The 16,770-nt window shown below is 39.2% G+C and overlaps 1 protein-coding gene across 1 annotated transcript in view; it reads right to left on the reverse strand.

Annotated features, from left to right (window-relative positions):
• Positions 1-16,770, reverse strand: part of LOC149842919 (uncharacterized) — an 87,533-nt gene that overhangs the window by 36,270 nt on the left and 34,493 nt on the right. Inside the window, exons 3-5 of the mRNA XM_090001644.1 lie at positions 11,436-11,507; positions 11,181-11,347; positions 10,645-10,756 (exon numbers count right to left, since the gene is read on the reverse strand). Coding sequence (XP_089857770.1) covers positions 10,645-10,756; positions 11,181-11,347; positions 11,436-11,507 — 351 coding nt within the window. The remainder of the gene's footprint in view (positions 1-10,644; positions 10,757-11,180; positions 11,348-11,435; positions 11,508-16,770) is intronic.

The following is a 16,770-nucleotide window of genomic DNA, read 5'->3' on the forward strand; positions in this document are numbered from 1 at the left end:
GTTGTTAACAATCACCCCACGGGCAATGATCCGACCTCCTCAGTCATTGGAGTTAGGGGAAGGGACTACCAGACATTATCCTAGGTGGTAGATCTCATGGACTTCTATAGAAGTTGGATGCATCTGTTGCCAAGTAACTGCCTTTGGAGAATCCTCTCTCGGCTGAAAGTCGTCCCCTTCGGAACGGACTCAACTAACTATTCGGGTTATTGAAGATACATATAATAACATACGCCCAAACTAGTCTCAGTTGTTTCTACGATTCGTCTGCGCGTACCCACAGGCCAGTAATATTGACACATAAGTTTGTTCACACTGGTTGATGGGTCATAAGACTTTCGTATGTTTTGGGTATGTATTTTTTGTCAAGTAAAAGCTTATCGATGAAATTACGTATGACTTTGGTGTCTCCGAGATTCTTCTGATTATGATGCTTATGCAGGTAAATGACACATCATGCCTACATAGTGGTATTGCAGAAAATTGCATTATGATTGTTTATGTGAATATATCATACCTGTATAACATGATTGATAAGTATCATGAATATTTGATTAAAATGTCTTGAATATATGTGCGTGAGTTACACGCTAGAAAGGTCAAATGCAATGTGCTTTGAGATAAGAATTGTGAATGCATATGATGATGCAATGATATGAATATTTGCACATATAACTTGAATCCTATGTGAATTTATTGAACTACGTAGGAGTTACGTATGTTGAAGTTTAGTTGATTCATAATATATTATATGTGTGTTCTCATATGTATAGAACTCATGCTTTGATTTCGCATGCTTTGAGGTCCTATTTGAGGAATGCAATGTTCCTTGTGGCAATGATGCGATGTGTGGTGTAATATGCTTCTGTATGATGTGATTGAAATGCTACGTGATAAGAAATGTTGAAAGCATGCGATAAATGTTCATGGTTCATGGAACCTTATTGAAAGAATTTGTGATCTTGTGTTTTGATTTACCATGTGAAGTGATATGATGCATATTGCAGGTATACATGTTTGTGCCTATATTGGTGGCTACTGACCTCAACAACGGTCAATTGTTCAGAGCAGTCGATTCTATTGATGCATGTATTACTGAGTATGGTATCTGATGAGGACCTGATCTCCAAAGGATTATCTACGAAGGTGTGTATGATCAAGATCAGGTGACCCGGCTAGAGTGGTAGATCTCTGTGAGGATGTACATTGTCCAAGAGCGGGTAACTGCAAAGACGGCAAACTCCTGTGAGAAAGTGTATGGTTCAAGACCAGGTATACCATCTAGGGCGATAATTTCTTGTGAGGTTGTACAATTCTCAGACCACGCGATCCGGCGTTGATCTTGTTAATTATAATAGTAGCTATAGACCCTGAGAACCGTCATTTGTGTTGATGTGTGTATCACAATAATTTTTATTGAATATGGCATTTGTTAAGGACCGGGTTCCCAAAGGATTCTCTGTGAGGGTATGTATGATCAAGATCTGGTAATCGGCTAGAGCGGTAGAATCTCTGTGAGGAAGTACACTGTCTAAGAGCGGGTAGCCACAAAGACGGTGAAATCATGTGAAGAAGTGTATTGTCCAAGACCAGGTATACCATCTAGGGCGGTAATTCCTTGTGAGGTCGTACATTTCCCAGACCAGGCGATCCGACGTGGAACTTGTGAATTTCGATTACCATAAAAAGTTATGGTGAGCTGTGATGATCTTCTGAGATTGATTGAAATAGCCAGTTATGAATCTATAGATTTGGTTTTCTGTTTTAGCATGATTATATGCTGAACCCAGATGTGAGAATCAGATCTTTATTGATTTTAGATCATGTTTTGGACCTTCTATGGAAGGGTGGGTTTTTCTGAGAAAGTATGACGCCTTAAGCGAGTCATAACATGTGACAGTTGGCCGCGTAAGGCCTTGAGAGATGGGAATAAATTAAGGTTGTTCAGGACAAAGAGTTTGTTAGAAGTAGTGAGAGCAACAAACGATGACCTGATAATGATTAAATACAGAGACCCCGTTCAAGAAACAAAAACAAGCTAGAGCAATGTCTCATTGTGTCTCTTCATCCGTGTCGAATCAAGTAGAAGATAACATTCTTATAGTCTTCTGCTAAACCCTTTTTTTATGGCTCTGTATAAACTCTTGCAAAGACAAAAGTTTAATCACACGTACGTTTTGTTCAATCGAGTTTTGAACTGCTTACCTGCTTTGAACTGCTTACTTGCTTTGAACTGCTTAGCATGTTGAATAAAATGTTCTTAATTCAGTTTCCTGTAGTCTCTCTTGTTCACCTACTAGTTTTTCGCGAAACTAACCCATTCTATGGGTATAGGTGATGATTAGGTACACCACGGGCGATGGCAAGATGGCTTCAAGATTTCTTTTTCCTGCTCTTAGCTCGCATTCTGGACGTTTTTGGGTTTTGTCACGGATTTTTCTTTGGATATCTGAATTTTGTACTATTTGGGAACTTCTTTAAATGAAAGTGATTTTTCTAAGTGTTTTGCAAGTATCATGTGTAGTGAGTTTTGGTTCTTTTAGCTTATGTGCCCAAAGTTGTCAGCTTGTCTTTCTAAATTCAACAAAAGAATTATCTTCTATTGATTACATAAACAAACTCCGAAAGGAAAGAGATTTTCTTCTAGTATCTTGCTTGTTTTCTGAAAGGTTCGCATGTTTGAAATTTTGAGGCGTTACATTTTGCTTCTTAATTTTACCCATTTTCATAATCTTAGGACTCAGAATTTATCTATTGGATAAGAATTTATCTATTGGATAAGAATTTATCTATTGGATATGGGCCTTTTTTTTAATTATACTTAATGAGCTTCTTTGGAATATAGATTAGCTTATATGCTTAACCTTCTTATATAAGCACAAATTTATTGTCAACATTTTGATTCTTGTGATATAAATTTAACCCCATTGTAACTTCTTTAATAAAGATTCATGATATGAATCATAAAGTTAGTTGGCATAACTATAGATTGTCTTTCCCTGTCCGCTTCTCCCTATCCTCCCTCCCCCCCCCCAAAACAAACACACACACACACACACACACATGCACAATGCTAGGGTGAAAACCAAATAGGAGGCATTGTTCACCACCCTAGACCAGAGTTACCAGTCGAGGAAGCGGGAGCGGGAAGCGGGAGCGGGAAGCGAGGCACTTTAAAAAATTTAGGAAGCGGGGAAGCGTGGGACCACTTAGAAGAAAATTCCGAACCGTCTCGGAAACGACCTAGGAAGCGAACCGGAAGCGACCTAGGAAGCGAACCGGAAGCGAGGGGAAGCGAAAAAAAATGAAAAAAATGGGGAAGCGAGGGGGAAGCGTGGGGGAAGCGTGCTTCCCATTTATGGGAAGCGCGTTTCCCATAAAAGGGGGACGCGCTTCCCATAAAAGGGAAGCGCGCTTCCCAAAAAAGGGGGACGCTTCCCCTCACGCTTCGGAAGCGCGACGTTTCGCGCTTCCCCTTTTGCCTAGGCGCTTCCGGTAACTCTGCCCTAGACAGTATCAAAGTGCTAAAGGCACTTAAAAGTTGGATCTCAATGTAAACAAGGGTTTGCATGCTGTGGAAGATAGAGTCCATTTCTGACACTAACGAATTTAGAAATTGGTAGAGATAGCACGGTATGGCATGGACAATCATGTAAGAATGGCCCACTCGATCTTGCTGGAACGTGAGAATGAGGCGTGAGAGAGAGAGAGAGAGCTGCGGCAGCAAAGGGGGACTTCACACTTGAAGTCGTGCCCTACTTTATGTTTATATATACATATACAAAACAGTAACTGGGTTGGACCAAATATTTGGATCCATACCCAGACATAAAGTTACAAGATACATTGGAGAACTTGACCCACACTGGAAAACCCGATCCAGTTTATGATACAGTCTTAATACCCTCCCTCAAGTTGTGCATGGTCATGTACCATGGACAACTTGCCTTTGAGATACCAAAACCGCGCACTCGTAAGTCCTTTGGTAAGTAGATCAGCAACTTGATCTTCTGTTGGTACATAGACTGGAATAACTTCTTTGTCCTCTACCTTCTGTCGGACAAAATGTTGATCGATCTCTATGTGTTTCGTTCGACCATGGTGGATAGGATTGAAAGCAATTTGAATGGCACTTTGATTATCGCAAAACATATTCGCAACCTTCACTTTTTCTCCTATCTCTGTTAATAAATGTCTTAACCATGTAACTTCGGCAGTGGCAGAGGCCATGGATCGGTACTCAGCTTTTGTACTTGAACGCGCAACAGCACGTTGCTTCCGACTACTCCATGCTATTAAGTTTTCATCAACATACACACAATACCCAGAGACTGACTTTCTATCGTCTGGATCTCCTGCCCAATCTGCATCTGCATACACTTCTAGTGGTCTATGTTCTCCTTTTGCCTTTGATTGACGATAAACAAGCCCATCTCCAAGAGTACCCTTCAAGTACCGAAGAATTCTTTTAACTGCATTCATGTGTTTTGTACGTGGATCGTGCATGAACTGAGAGACTTGATTCACTGCATATACAATATCCGGCCTCGTAAAAGTAAGATATTGAAGCATCCCAACTAAGCGACGATAATATTTCGGGTCCTCATAGAGCTCCCCATCTTGAGCACTGAGTTTATGGTTTAACACGCTAGGAGTATTCAATGGCTTGCAGTTCTTCATTCCTGACTTCTCCAGAAGATCCAGAGCGTACTTGTGTTGGGTCAACAAGAGGCTAGTATTTTGTCGATCCACTTCAACTCCCAAGAAATATCGTAGGACACCCAGGTCCTTCATCTTGAACTTCTGATTCAATAGGATCTTTGTAGCCTCTATATGCTTGCAAGAACTTCCTGTAATAATAATGTCATCTACATATATGAGAGGTAAGGTGTTGACCTGATGTTCTCGAAAAATGAACAATGAATGATCAAGTTGAGAACGGACAAATCCATATCGTTGTACTTCAATGGAGAAACTGTCAAACCATGACCGAGATGCTTGTTTTAGTCCATAAATAGCTCAAACATGTGTCTCAGGATTGTTTTCTGCATAACCAAGAGGTTGCTCCATGTAAACTTCCTCCTTCAGATCGCCATGTAAGAATGCATTTTTAACATCAAGTTGACTTAGAGACCATCCATGTTGAACCGCCAAGGATAACACAAGTCGAATGGTTCCCATTTTTACAACTGGATTAAAGGTCTCGTCATAGTCTTCTCCATATGCTTGTGTGAAGCCTTTAGCGACTAGTCTTGCCTTATATCTTTCAATGGATCTGTCAGGTTTGTACTTAATTTTATATACCCACTTAGACCCTACAACATTCTTATCCGGAGGCCTAGGAACTATTTCCCAGGTCCTACATTCATGCAAGGCTCCCATTTCTTCATTCATAGCATCTGCCCATTTTGATGACAAGGAGGCTTGGGAGAAATCGATGGGTTCTTTTTGTTTTTCAACCTGTGCAACGAATAACTGCATTTCTGTGGAAAAATTCTCATAGCTTACCCCTCTTTCAATAGGGTGTCTGATCCTTTCCGAACGTCTGACATGCTCAGTTATGTGGGGTGTGTCCCTTCTCCTGACATACACTGCCCCTTTGAATCTTCTGCCATCTGGACGAGCAGTACCAGATGTCAGGGTTTCTTCTGCGATGGGAGGCACAGTAGATCCCTGAGCAACTGTCAACACGTTCCCACTAGGTTCTGCATTGGTTTCCATGGGCTCACACTCATCTATCACTGTGTGACATGGAGCAGAGTTATCCATCTCTAGCTGATCAAATAATTCATTCGCTAGCCACGGCTGATAGCTTTCTTCCTCCTTAGTAACCCTTGCTTCTTTGTTCAAGATCTGAACATTGTTCTCATCAAAGACAACGTTTCGTGAGATTTTAATGCGTCGAGTGTCTGGATCATAGCATCGATATCCTTTATACTCTTCAGCATACCCAACAAACCTGCATCTACAAGCTTTATCCTGAAATTTATTACATTGGGAACTGTCAATATGAACATAGCATACACATCCAAACACTCGTAGTTGACTGTATTGAGGTTGGGTACCAAACAACACGAAATAAGGAGTCAAATTATTCAACATTTTCATCGGTAAACGATTTATTACATAAACCGCAGAGTGGAAAGCTTCTGTCCAAAGACTTAAAGGAATATGAGTGTCATGCAGCATACTTAGGGCACTTTCAACAATATGACGATGTTTTCTTTTCGCAACCCCATTTTGTTGTGGTGTGTGTGGGCAAGATATTCTACGCCTTATCCCGTTGTTTTGAAGAAATTCAGTAAATTCCTTTGATAGATATTCTCCCCCTCCGTCACACTGGAATTGTTGAATACTTGTCGAGAATTGATTGACAACAAGAGCATGAAATAAACAAAAGAATTTGAATACCTCAGACTTGTATTTCATAAAATAAATCCAAGTATATATGGAATAACTATCAATGAATGTGACATAGTAGCGAGTGCCAGACAAAGAGGGTTGTGGAGCAGGTCCCCAAACATCAGAATGAATAAGTTCAAAAGGAAAAAAAGCTCATTCATTTATTGAATTGAAGGGAAGTACATGACTCTTACACAACTGACAACTAGAACAAAGAAAACCATCAACCTTATTATACGGACTTGATCTTGAAATAAGACCGCTTGACACAAGTTTCTCAAGAGAAGAATTATTACAATGACGCAAACGACAATGCCAAATATTTGGCTTATTGTACGAAGACAAACTCAAACAATCCTTAGATGAATCCAATTTGAATGGTTGACCAATTGACGATTTTGCTCCAGCTCTACGAACAAGTGAAGAAGTCTCTTTGAGGATATACATATTTCCCTTTCGCTCTCCCTCAACGAGCGTCTTCTTCGTGAGTGGATCCTTGACACAGACAGAAGGAGTAAAGAAGGAGTAAATTCGACGCAAGAATGAATGTCATCAACCAATTTAGAAATAGAAATGATATTTTTGACAATATTAGGGGAATGAAAAACATTGGACAATTTTAGGGAACCATCGGAAAGAGGAATATTCACGTTTCCAGTGTAAGTTATTGGATGGAGAGCTCCATCTCCAGTTTTAATACTTGCATTTCCATGATAAGGGATGGGTTTCAAAATCTTACCAATATCACCTGTCACGTGGGTTGCAGCTCCAGAATCAATATACCAAGTTCCCTGATCACCCTGTTTGAAATTCAATCCTGACAAAGCTGATATTAAAAGACTCTTGACATTGTCTTCATCCCATTGAGTTCCTCCAGCTTTTCCCTTGCTTGACGATCCTGTGACATTCATTTTCCCTTTGTTTTGCGGGTTGTGCCAACAATTTGCCTTGATATGTCCCTTTTTGTTGCACAAATAGCAAGTTGGAACATTTTTGAAATTGTGATTTCTCGAAAAACTACCTAACGGCATGATAGGCGTGGGCAACAATCCATGCCCCCCTTGATTATTTCTTATATGTCCATGTCCTCCTCGGAAGTGGCCACGTCCTCTCCTTGAATTTGTCCCTGTAAACAATACTTCTTGGCTTCCTGAATTGTTGCCTACATCTTCTCCTTTAATGGAAATTTCATATTGTAGTAATTTTGCCCGAAGATCCTTAAAGTTAGGAAGTGAAGGAAGACACAAGAGAGTTGTTACCAACATATGATAATCTGATCCAAGCCCGCTTAGCGCTTGTTGAACTTTGTCCTTATCAGAAATCACACAACCCACCATAGCCAATTGATCTGTGATGATCTTCACCTTGTTCATATACTCTGTAACAGTCATGCTTTCTTTCTTTAGGAGTTGAAACTCCCTCTTCAAATGCATAATTCTTGCCTCTGAGATTTGAGAATAGGTCTTCGCAAGTTGTTCTCACAACTCCATTGCTGAGCACTCATCTGGAATACCTACAAGAACCTCTTGCGAAAGAGTAGAGGTAATGTAGGCTACAATAGCTTGATCTCGTTTTCTCCAAGTGGTGAATTCAAGATTTTGAATCAACTTGTTAGAAGTCTCTCCCTTATCGTCCACAATTTCCTGCACAATAAATTCTGGTGGTGCAGAGATCGTTCCATCTAGGTGTCCATAGAGATCGAGGCTCTTAATGAAAGGCAGTATCTGCCTCTTCCAGGTTAAATAGTTATTGTTACTCAGTTTGTCTGAGATAAGTTGTCCTAGAAAACTAGATGGCAGGGTAACAGAATCCATGAAAACTGAACTGTAAAGTAGCTGACTGTTGACAAACACTTAAGGAATGACTTTAGATCTGAAATAAATTCAGACCAGATTAAATCAAGAATAAAGAATAAAGGAATAGGTATTTTAGATCTTGAAGGAATGACCAGAAATCAAGAATAAAGGAGTGAAACTGGATCGGAAAGAAATAAAAATCTGATTCGCTTCAGATCTAACCGTGACAGACGAAGAAACAGCAGCAACTAAGAAAACAGATCTGATCTTTGGATTAGATCTGATCTTTGGATTAGATCTGATCTTGATTTCAGACTTGAATGAAACAAATGCAACAACCAAAGCACAATATATGAACCTAAACAGTTGATGGTTGTTTTCAGCTTAATACCAAATCTGATATCAGAACCCACGTTTGGGCAAATTCGGATTTCAGATAGCCTTTGGGTTCGACAGTCTGATCCAAATCAGACGTGATAAACAAAAGGAAGAAAAGGTAGATAAAGAGGGCAGCAGTCACGCAGGGTCAAATCTATCGATCAGATCGAACAGATCTATGATCAGATCTGAACCGATAGTTTGGAAGAAAACAAAAAGGAACGATGACTAAACAGAGAGGAAAAAGTTGGATGAAGACAGAAATGGAAGAGGATGCAGATAGAAATAGAAAATAGAAAAGAAGGCAGATAGAAAAACCTGGAAGAAGAAACACCTGGGACGTTGATCTCGCTGGATAGCCCTAGACGGAACAGCACTTGCAGTGTCGATCTTGCTAGACACGCCCTTCGGAGTCGATTCACTGTGCAGAAGCCTGCTCTGATACCATGTAAGAATGGCCCACTCGATCTTGCTGGAACGTGAGAATGAGGCGTGAGAGAGAGAGAGAGCTGCGGCAGCAAAGGCGGACTTCACACTTGAAGTCGTGCCCTACTTTATGTTTATATATACATATACAAAACAGTAACTGGGTTGGACCAAATATTTAGATCCATACCCAGACATAAAGTTACAAGTTACATTGGAGAACCCGACCCACACTGGGAAACCCGATCCAGTTTATGATACAGTCTTAATAAATCATTCATTAAGAATTCATTAAAGCACAAGAGAAGGATTACCAAAGCTTCACTTCCTAAGCAGCACAATAGTTCTTTAGTGTCACTATGGTATAAACTTCATATTCTAGTGATCCTATGCCTTGCGCTTTTTATAATTTTACATTTCCTTTTTCCTCTACCTATTTTCCAAGTGTTCCTTATCATTCCCTAGTTTTTTTCTTTAGCATCACTATGGTCTATATTGAAAAACATTCCAATAACCATACAGTTTGCCTCCTCTTTGTGATCTTACCTCCCTAAATCTTCCTCGACTTTTATGCACTTTTACAGAAAACGTCCTCCATGAAGGCAAAACACTCTATTCGTCCATTTGATGTTGAAGTTTGCAAAAAGTATGTTGGAGAACACAGATCCATGTGCAACTTGACCACACACTACTTTTAGAAGAGCACACATCAGAAGAATATTAGATATTCATAATGCAATCATAGAATGACCTGATGTTTTGGATCTACAAAGGTGCAGCACATAGACATTGGTAGTAGATAAGCAGCCAGCAATTCTAGTGATTCAATGTATAACATTTCATTCCCATTATACTTAAACATCTTAACCACCGACTAATACTTTTTTCGCAAGATCAAATAATCAAAGAACTCATGAGAATTTTGGACAAGCACAATCTGGCAACCGATAAAAGGAAGAAAATGAATCTTGGCTTGATAAAGCAAGGCATCGTTGTTGATCACAATCCAATCAACCTATGATGACAATTAATGAAGCCATCATGGTATTCTCTAAATAAGTTATGGTAAGAAAATGTGGTGGAACATGTTAAGGTTCACGAATGTCATGGCTGCCAATATGTGTGTGTGTGTGTGAACGTGGTCAAACACATCTTTTTACCCCTAGAAAATTCAGAAATAATACAATGGTTTTAGGTATTAACAATTGTTGTGCATTTTATACACACACACAGGCGTTGGCATTGGTTGGACGGTGTTAACAAGTTCATAAATTTTACCCTTACAAATTTGCAATAGCAAGTAAATGACAGAATAGAAATCATATCTTCCATGCATGAAGCAGATCCATCAAGCAAGACCAGGCCGGTTTCAGATATAAATCATACTTTTCAATTATAAGCCTAGTCCCATACATATTTGTGATACCAGTAAAAGTGATGACAAATGGAAAGTAAGAATCTATGAAGAGACAATAGAACAAATAGACTGGAAAATATAGAACTTTTCAATCTGCAATGAGCTTCACAAAAGCTTCAGAAACTTAACAGTCCAAAAAATGCATGCAGATATTCCTCTACTTTTAACAGGTAAGTACTACTTAAATGCCAATCGTGAAATTTTTAGAAAAGACAAATCACTCACATCTCTTAATTTGTTCCGAGGAAGCATCCTTAAGACAGCTTTACGGATAACCTCTGTGGGGTCCTTTGCTAGCTGGTCCTTCAAGCTCCTCTCTTTAAGGTGACCAACATACCTACAAGACAAATGATTCTCCAGTGACTTATTCAAACTCCCATCAATTGCATAAAGTTAGAAAGCACAGTACATTTAACTAGCTGTCCACAACTCTACGATTCAACCATGGATATTGAGTTTTTTTTTGGATCTATAACCCGAAGAAACCGCACCCGGCACCAAGGCCTGGTCACGTGCCAGCAGCATAAAACTCCGACGCTAGGACCCCAGACCCTGGGGCCTATGCTATGTGTTGGCTTGTGCAGAGGGGCGACGCCCATGGGAATCGAACCTTGACTGCCCGTCTAGCAGCCAAGGCCCCACCCCACTACGCAAACCCCCCTTGGGGAATAAGATATTGAGTTTGAACCATATATTCAGGCAAGTGCTTGGTCAGTGCCAGCATGATGAGCAAAACAAAGCGATTAATGTGGATCACTTGCCCTGTGTGCCAATAATAGAACTTATCGGTCATTTTTCTCCCAGTGACACAAATATCTTTTGCATTAAGGACGATGCACATATCCCCATCTTCACGATATGGAGTGTATGTTGGCTTATCCTTTCCTTGAAGCACAGTAGATAAATGTGATGCCAATCTTCCAAGGACCTGAAAACAGTGCATCTTATGAATTGATGTGCACTATAAGCATATTGAGGACAAAATTTCACTCATACAGTGAAAGATATTAGTTAACCTGCCCTTTTGCATCGAAAACTCTCCATCTCAAACCCTCCAAATTGATTCTTCTTAGGCCAGCAAGAGCTTTCTGCATAGCACAGACATGAATAAAATGAAGAGAGAAATTCCCTTAAAATCATCATAGATAGCAGTAAGTCATAGAAAGCAAATGTTGAGTAACAGCAAATGAATGTCAAAAAGGAAATCATACTTGACAATTTGTATAAGGAAATCTATGTTGGGAATTCCACAGATGTAACAGCGACAGAGCTTTACACTAGCCATATTGAAATAGAAAGTAACACATTGTTTTTGCCCTTTTGACCACACAGAACTCCATGAGTGTGTGTCTCGTAACTGTACCATCATTCATCGTCTATGCACAAGTTCAGGGGTGGTCATTGGATTGGGTACTCAATGGCTGCCCCTTGTGGGCTGGAAATTTTGCTCAAACCCTGCATGGTCCCAGGTCAAACCAGACCAGACAGCTAGTAGTATCAGGATTGGGTACCTGCCTGGGCTTGATCAGGCCATTATTGTTAAAAGATATATATGTAAAAAGAAAAAGAAAGAACACTAGGAAGGACCCTTCCAGTCTCTTCTTCCTCTGGGTTACAAAAAAGGCCCAAAACTGAGCAGTATTTGGCACCAAAAGATCTAAGAGATAGCAGGGACATCTAAACTTGCCAATGCCAGGTTGATCACCTACTCACCTGCTCAGCCATTGTTTGCTGCAAAATCTGAGAGAGAGCAAAGCGGTTTGAACTTGCAGGTACCCCATACACTATGTCACAGGGATTCACCCAACAAGGTGCCACACCCATGTCGATGCGACACGACTTGGGTCCGGGTGCGGCATCCGGTGCAGTCAAAATGACCCTAGGTGCGGTCAACCGCACCCAAGGTCATAACTGTCCAAAATGGACTTGGCCAACTTTGACTGAGTCTATTTTGGACAAAAAAAAACTACGAAAGGGGGGCTGGGCAGGGGATTAGGGAAAATCTGTAATGACCCCAATTGCCCTCGTAAAAATAGTGAATTTTTTTTAAACAATTGCGAAAACTAATCCATGGATTCGGGGCCTTACAGATTTAATATACCAAATCACAAACCATAATGTGCATTAAATCAAAAGAAGAAGAATCAACTTTATTTATTTAAATAAAAATGTCAAATAGTCTAGACGTCAAAAATCGTCTATCTCAGTAGAGTCACTATATCATGAACCAGAAACTAGTCACATAGCTCGTAGTCTCCAGCCAGCTACTCAGGACATCACTGAGCATCCGTGCCTATAAAACAGTTTTAAGAAAACGGATAAGAACCAAAGTCCTTTGTACAAATTCCTCTAAAAATCAAAACAGTAAAGAACTAGCATAAACCAAATTAATGCATAAATTTCAGAGGAATATCACAATTAACAACTTACCACAATCAATTTACCATTCAAGCATTTAACCAAATATCATGCAGAAACAAGTATTATGCAAAACCAAAAATGCATAATGCATGAACTAATGTTGAACAGTAAATATGCATGATTCAATGCACATGTATGAATAACTTATTAAGTAATTTATCAGAGTTGTTTTTGCATGCACGTCCCTATTAAATGCACACAAATTTAATTTTCATTTTTTCTTAAACCCGAAGATACTCAAAACGGGCACAAATTCTCGAAGTCCAAGTTAGGTTCTCAGTTGTTGCTTAACAACAATTTGTATTTCATTACTGTGTTCCACACTTGTTCATCGACCGATATTAAGAATCCTCACCCTTCATCGAAACATTAGGAATCCTCACCTAATGTCGGGACATCAATGAAAATCCATAACCATTGACACCACTTTCTTGATATACCAAAACTACAGTTGAGTCAACAACACCCCCAGGCAAAGTGGCTGAAATCTCCCTAAAACCGTGGCCGGGAGGTGAACCACCATATCGGGTTCATGGGCACAATCGCACACGGAGTTTTAGTATCCTCACGGTCCTCCAAGACCGTCATCCAAGATTTTCACACTGTAGAAGGGATATCAAGAAAGAGATTAATTACACTATTTGGTCTCTTTTAACTTTTTAAATAATTCCAAGTTCTTTACACAAAAATCGTTTTGCAAATCAACATACAAAACCAAATTTGGGCCCTGGCCTGCATAATTTAACAATGAAATTAATTTTTGAAAAATCATTAAATTTTCAGAAATAAATTTTGCAATGCATAAATAAAATGAACAATAAGTGGAGCAACACATACACATGGCCTAGACGGCCCGCAGTGGTTCACATCTGACCACCAACACATCTTAAAAGTGATTTATGCATCTTTACAAAATTTCAGTGAACATACAACACACTCGTCGTTTAAAAACATGTTAACAATGCACATTCAAACACACAAATGAATGCACATGAAAACAAACACATACGCATGCCAATCGATGCTCGCAAAACACCTTAACATGATCAATGTCATGCATAAACAATCAAACATGCATATGATCATATTTATGCAAACACCAAATAAATTTCAGATTCATGTGTATAATATGCACAACTGCAAGTCAATCAAATCAAACGCATGTTTATGTATCATTTTAGAAAATGCATACATCAATCTTAAACATGATCAAATTCATGTACTAATTCAACTATGCAGAAATTTCTTATCAAGCTAACAACAGAACAGATCTGAATTCACAAATCAAACAATCATTTATTTGGTAGATCTAGACCAGATCTGCCTAATGCATACACTTGGCAAATCTGATTCATAACAGTTCACCTAAACTTGGCAAAACTGAACAAATTTACGTAGCCATGAAACATGGCAAATCTAAACTAGATTTGCATATATATAGAACTCAGCAAGTCTGATCAGTTCTCATGCACATAAAGCTAAGCAAGTCTGATCAAATTTACATGCATAAAAAAAACTAAGCCAGTCTTATCAGATTTACACACTCAAGGAACTCGGCAAGTCTGATCAGATTTGCACACATAAGAAGTCGGCAAGTCTGATCGGATTTGCATAGTATAAAACTAGGAAGATCTTATCAGATTTGCATATCATAAAACTGGGCAGATCTGATCAAATTTGCATATTTATAAAAATCAATAAGTCTAATCAGATTTGCACATATGTGAAATACAGCAAGTCTGATCAGATTTGCACACACATAAGACTCGGCAAATCTAGTCAGATTTGCTCAAACAAGAAACTATGCAAGTCTCATTCAGCAGATTCTGAAATAAGAAAATATTTCCAACAACATGAATAAGCTGTTAGATTTTATAAATCTAGAGTTTTACCATGCGTGAAGGATGAGGAACAAAGGAAGAGAGGAGCTGCAGAGAAACCCTGAATCCCAATACAAGAATTAGCTGCTACTAATCCTGTCATTATATGTTGTTACTAATACAAATTTAGGGTACTAAAATACCCTTTTACAACAAAAAAAATTACATATGTGCCATTAATGAAAGGATGCATGATCACGGGTCTGGACCCTGACTCGTGATCCAGACACGTGATCCAAACACATCTTTCCACCCTCCCTCAAGTTGTGCATGGTTTTGAACCATGAACAACTTGCCTTTTAACATACAAAACTTATCTTTAGTCAATCCTTTTGTGAATATATCAACCACTTGATCGGTGGTTCGTACAAATTCAGGCTCAATCTCCTTCTCTTCTACATTTTGTCTCACAAAATGTTGATCTATTTCGATGTGTTTGGCACGATTGTGATAAATGGGATTGAAGGACATATTTATGGCACTTTGATTATCACATAAAAGGAGGGATCGAGAGATTGATTCTCCCACTTCTGTCAATAAGTGCCTAATCCATGTAGCTTCAGTAGTAGCAACTGTCATTGACCTATATTCGGCTTCTGTACTTGAACTAGCAACAGCCTTTTGTTTCTTACTATTCCAGGATACCAAATTCATCCCAACAAACACACAATGGCCTGATACATATCTGCGTTTGTCAGGATCTCCTGCCCAGTCTGCATTAATATAGACAATAATTTCATGTGCATTTTGCCCATTTGTCCTTTTTCTGTACAAAAGATCATCCCCAACAGTTCATTTCAAGTACCGAAGTATTCGCTTAACCACCTCCATATGCCCTTCACGCGGCTCATGCATAAACTGATATACTTGATTTACTAAGTAAACGATATCAGGTTGAGTGGAAGTAAGATATTGCAACATGTCGATTATGCTATGATATTTTGTAGGATCCTTATACAAATCTCCATCTTAAGAACTGAGTTTCTGATGAAGGACACTAGGAGTTCCCAAAGGTTTGCAATCCTTCATACCCGCCTTGTTGAGGACATCAATAGTGTACTTATGTTGGGTGAGAGTCATTCCTTGAGAAGTATTGTCAACTTCGAAGTCCAAGGAAATATTGCAGTTTTCCAAGATCCTTCATTTTGAATCTCTAATTCAAGAGATGCTTAACCTCCTCAATATGAACTTTGAAGTTCCCTGTGATGATAATATCGTCTACGTATATCAATAGGAGAGTAACTGTGTCTTGGTTCTTGAATATAAACAAGGAATGGTCAAGGAGAGATCGCCTAAAACCATATTTTTGTATTTCCAGAGAGAAACTATCAAACCAAGAACAGGATGCCTGCTTCAACCCATATATCGCCTTTTTTAAATTTGCAAACGTATTTTGTAGGATTGCCTTCTGCATATCCAGTGGGTTGTTCCATGTATACTTCCTCCTTCAAATTTCCATGTAGAAAAGCATTTTTGACATCAAGTTGACTGATTGTCCACTGATGTTCAATAGCTAAAGATAGTATGACTCTGATTGTTCCCATTTTCACAACTGGACTAAAGGTCTCATCATAATCTTGTCCTTGCTCCTGTGTAAATCCTTTGGCAACAAGTATCGCCTTGTACAGTTCTATAGTGACATCCGGTTTGTATTTTATTTTATACACCCATTTCGACCCAACTACATTTTTGTCAGGTGGTCTGGTAACAACGTCCCAGGTACCACACTCATGTAAAGCCTCCATTTCTTCATCCATTGCTTTAATCCATCTTTTAGAATTTGTTGCTTGAGAAAATGTTGTGGGTTCATCTTCCTTGCCCAAAGCAGTTAGAAAAAGTTGAAAGTCTAGTGAAAATTTTTTATAGCTGACCCATCTTTCGATCGAATGACGAGAGCGGGTGGATCTTCTAACATCTAAAGTAGAAGTAGATGTAGAGGGTGTATCCATTTCCTGATTAAAAATAGTGGGCGCCTCTCTTCCTCGTCGGGTATAAACAAAACCTTTATACCTTTTTGGATCCAAAGATGGCTTTGTGCTCTCCTGTGTAA

The sequence above is a fragment of the Nuphar pumila genome, chromosome 3, assembly GCF_984573655.1.
Source record: "Nuphar pumila chromosome 3, dmNupPumi1.hap1.1, whole genome shotgun sequence".
NCBI classification, from domain to species: domain Eukaryota; kingdom Viridiplantae; phylum Streptophyta; class Magnoliopsida; order Nymphaeales; family Nymphaeaceae; genus Nuphar; species Nuphar pumila.